The sequence below is a fragment of the Mesitornis unicolor genome, unplaced genomic scaffold, assembly GCF_000695765.1.
Source record: "Mesitornis unicolor isolate BGI_N332 unplaced genomic scaffold, ASM69576v1 scaffold6318, whole genome shotgun sequence".
Taxonomy (NCBI): Eukaryota; Metazoa; Chordata; class Aves; order Mesitornithiformes; family Mesitornithidae; genus Mesitornis; species Mesitornis unicolor.
The window spans coordinates 7,609-10,711 of NW_010202437.1; the positions used below are offsets into that span (position 1 = coordinate 7,609).

Genomic DNA, 3,103 nt, shown 5'->3' on the forward strand with positions numbered 1-3,103 from the left:
AGCGGTGCGCGCCGCAATGCCCGGCCCTGCCACTTCGCACCCGGTGCCGCTAACCAAGGCTTCCTTCCTCCCCAGTCCGCCCAGCCCGTCCTTTGTTCTCCATCGCTGCACCCAGCAGTGCCCGCCCTACCGGCCACCCCTATCCAGGGCTTGGGCATCCAGCATAGGAGTCAGGTGCCTGCACAGGGGCCCAGACAGCCTCCTCCAGCACCTTCCCACCTGCAGCGCCGAGGGTCTCTCCCCTTTGCCAGTTAGCAGACGCTGGGACGTGCCACGCAGCACCAGGCTTCCCAGATACCAGTCCTTACCCTGGCTCTGCCACAAGCAGCTCAGGACCAGAGTCTTGCAGCCTGCCTAGCCAAGGCATCAGGATCCCAGCAGAGCTCCATGCTACAAGAAGTGTGGGCACAGAGGACCAGGGCAGCCCCTGGTTTGTGTGCCCAGAGCTGAAGCAGCCTCACAGCTCACTCAGTAGCATCACAGCCAACAGACGCAGCCGAGAGCCAAAGCACGCACCACTGCTGCTTTACCCTGGTGCTCCCCGGCTCCACAGAGCAGGACCTCACTACACCCTCAAAGCTGGGGCCAGACACCCCCTTCCAGCCCTCCCTGGCAACCCCAGGCCCTGCAGGACAGCCAGCACTGTTGGCAGGGCCCTTGCTTGAGGGATGCTGTGGCAAGGATAGCAGCATGCGCTGGGCAGGAGCTTTAGGGCTGGGGATCCCTTCAAGATGCAGAGCAGTGTGGGGTCACTCTTTCTCATCAGAGCCGCCCACACAGCCCAGCCTCACCACAGAGCCCCGCAAAGCTGGCTGCATCCCCTGGGAATGACCTCGCTGCTCCTGCCTGCCTCGGCCAGGGCAGCAGCACTGCCCAAGCCCTGAGGGCAGCGCTGGCCCCGCATGCACAGCCAGGCCATTGCTTCACGAGGCCCCTGCCCTGGGAGGCTCCTCCATCGACCAGACCCTTTGTTAAGCACTGGCTTGCAGCCAAGAGAAACATTTTTTAGAGAATAAACTCGCCCAAGTCGTCTCTGCATGCTCGACAGAGATCAGCAGGCCTCAGGGCAGCGGCACTGGCGACTCCAGCCTTGCACAGTGCCCTCAGGGTCTGTGCTCTGTGCTGGGGTGCTGCAGAGACCCGTGCCCTTTGGGACAGGCACATGGTGCCGGGCTCGTGCTGGGGGCAAGCCCCCACGCAGTGCTTGGTGCCACAACCAAAGCTGTCCTTCAAGAAGCAGCTTTCGTGCCAGCTGCCCAAGCGTCAGCAGCACAGGCGATGCAGTCACATTCCAAGGCTTATAAGGCAATTGTGTGGCCAGAGCCATGGCCAGCACCCACCCAGGGAACTGGGCTGCCCAGGGACAGGGACCCTCGTGTACCATGGAGCCAGACGTGGCGCAGGCAAGCATCACATCAGGAGCGGCTTGCACCAGGTGCCTCAGCTGTGAGCAGCTGGCACCACAATGGCTAATAGCCATTAGCTTGCTAATACCAGAGAAATGAGCTCGCTTGTTGAGGGATTCCCATCCCAATGCAGGCAGCAGGATGGGCAGCGAGGGCAGGAAACCTGTGCTGTTGCCCAAAACCTGTTTCCTGCCCTCGATGTCTGTTCTAGGGGCCAGCTCAGCTGCAAAGCTGGGAGCCACACAGTGGGAGGGAGAGCAGGAGGGCACAAGCCACGTCCCAGGATGCTGAGCCCAGTGTTGCAATGCAGACCGGGAAGCCAGCCCCATAGCTCAGAGATGGAGAGAGCAGCTCCCCTCCCCCTGCGGTGGGCATGCTCCGGAAGGGGCCTCTCCTGGCCTCCCCCAGCAGCCAGAATGACTCTGCAGAGGCTGTGCAGCATTTCACATCTCTGCCCGGAACACCCCCATACCAGACTGCAGCTGATAAGCTCCAAGGAGGCTACGTGGAACCAGGCAGGGCCAGATACTGGACTCCCAAGGCCCCGGCTCAGCCACATCCCCCATACAGCTCTGCCTCAGTCACCCGGACACAGCCATCAAGACCCTCACCCGCAGAGGCAGGGGAATGATAGGTGTTGGAGGTCTCAGCTTCTCTTACCCTGGAGATTGAGAGCGGCATGCTGAAATCCTTCCCTCCCTGCAGCCTGAAGCCCCAAGGTGCTGGCCCGTTCAGCATCACCTTGTAGGACTCCATGTCGCCCATTTCTGCAAGGTAAGAGGGTGTGATCCTGGCATTAGCGTACTTGGGAACAACACAGGGAGAGCAGACGAGGAGGGGGCCCGGCCCCTGGCAGGATGAGGCAGGTCACATTTCTAGCAGTAACTCCACCCTGACCGTCCTACACTGTGGTTAGGGACGCACCTCAAATCCATCAGCATCTCCTCCGACAGCATCAGAGCTGAGGGGCCCAGGCTAACATTGCTGAGTGCCAGGGAGCCAGGTATAGCCCCACAGCGGAGCACTGGCAGGCTCCAGTCTCCCTCTCCCAAACCCAGGATGTGCTCTCTTTTGTAGCACTCCAGGAGCTCATGCTGCTGAAAGTCGAGACTGTTTCAGACTGTGGAGAAGCAGCAGCAGGTACAGGAGGACAGGAACCCAAAGCATTTTTGCCGGGTGAATTAGCAGCAGCAGCACAGGAGCTGCGTGATGCCACCCAAGGCACCTGGCAGAGCGGCCAGGCTGGTGCTTCGGCAGCCGAGATGCTACCTGGGAGCGAGCCCATCTCTGCACACAGAGCCGGGGCTTCGGCAGAGAGGGAATCCCAGCGCTCTCCTGCCTGCCAGGGCTGCACTGACAGCTGTCAGCCTGCCAAGGCTCCGGGCAGGCAGGCCACCCCCAGTCTTCTGGCCAATTCTCACCTGGAAGGAGTCACTAAGTCCCTGAGAAGCCCCTGGAGAGCTTCCTCTTGCTGCTGCCAGGCAGGGGACAGGGCCCGCTCTGGGGCCATCCCCACCCCTCGCAAGGAACGGCCGGTTCCCAGTTGGGAGGCAGCGGTGGAGGCTGCAGGGCCGGGGGCCAGCGTGCCCCCGCTCCCCGGGCCGGTGCGGGCTATATAAGGCGTGTAAGACGACACCAGCCCGCTCCCCGCTCGGGAGGGCCGGAGGAAGGCTGCGTGTCAGGCATTCCCGGCGCCC

At 62.3% G+C, this 3,103-nt stretch overlaps 1 protein-coding gene across 1 annotated transcript in view; it reads right to left on the reverse strand.

The window, feature by feature from the left end:
- Positions 1-2,162, reverse strand: part of LOC104545290 (PDZ and LIM domain protein 7-like) — a gene marked incomplete at its 3' end in the record, with an annotated part of 7,850 nt that extends 5,688 nt beyond the window's left edge. Inside the window, exon 1 of the mRNA XM_010190386.1 lies at positions 2,067-2,162. Within this exon, the coding sequence (XP_010188688.1) occupies positions 2,067-2,162 (96 nt within the window). The remainder of the gene's footprint in view (positions 1-2,066) is intronic.
- Positions 2,163-3,103: the final 941 nt, after the last annotated feature.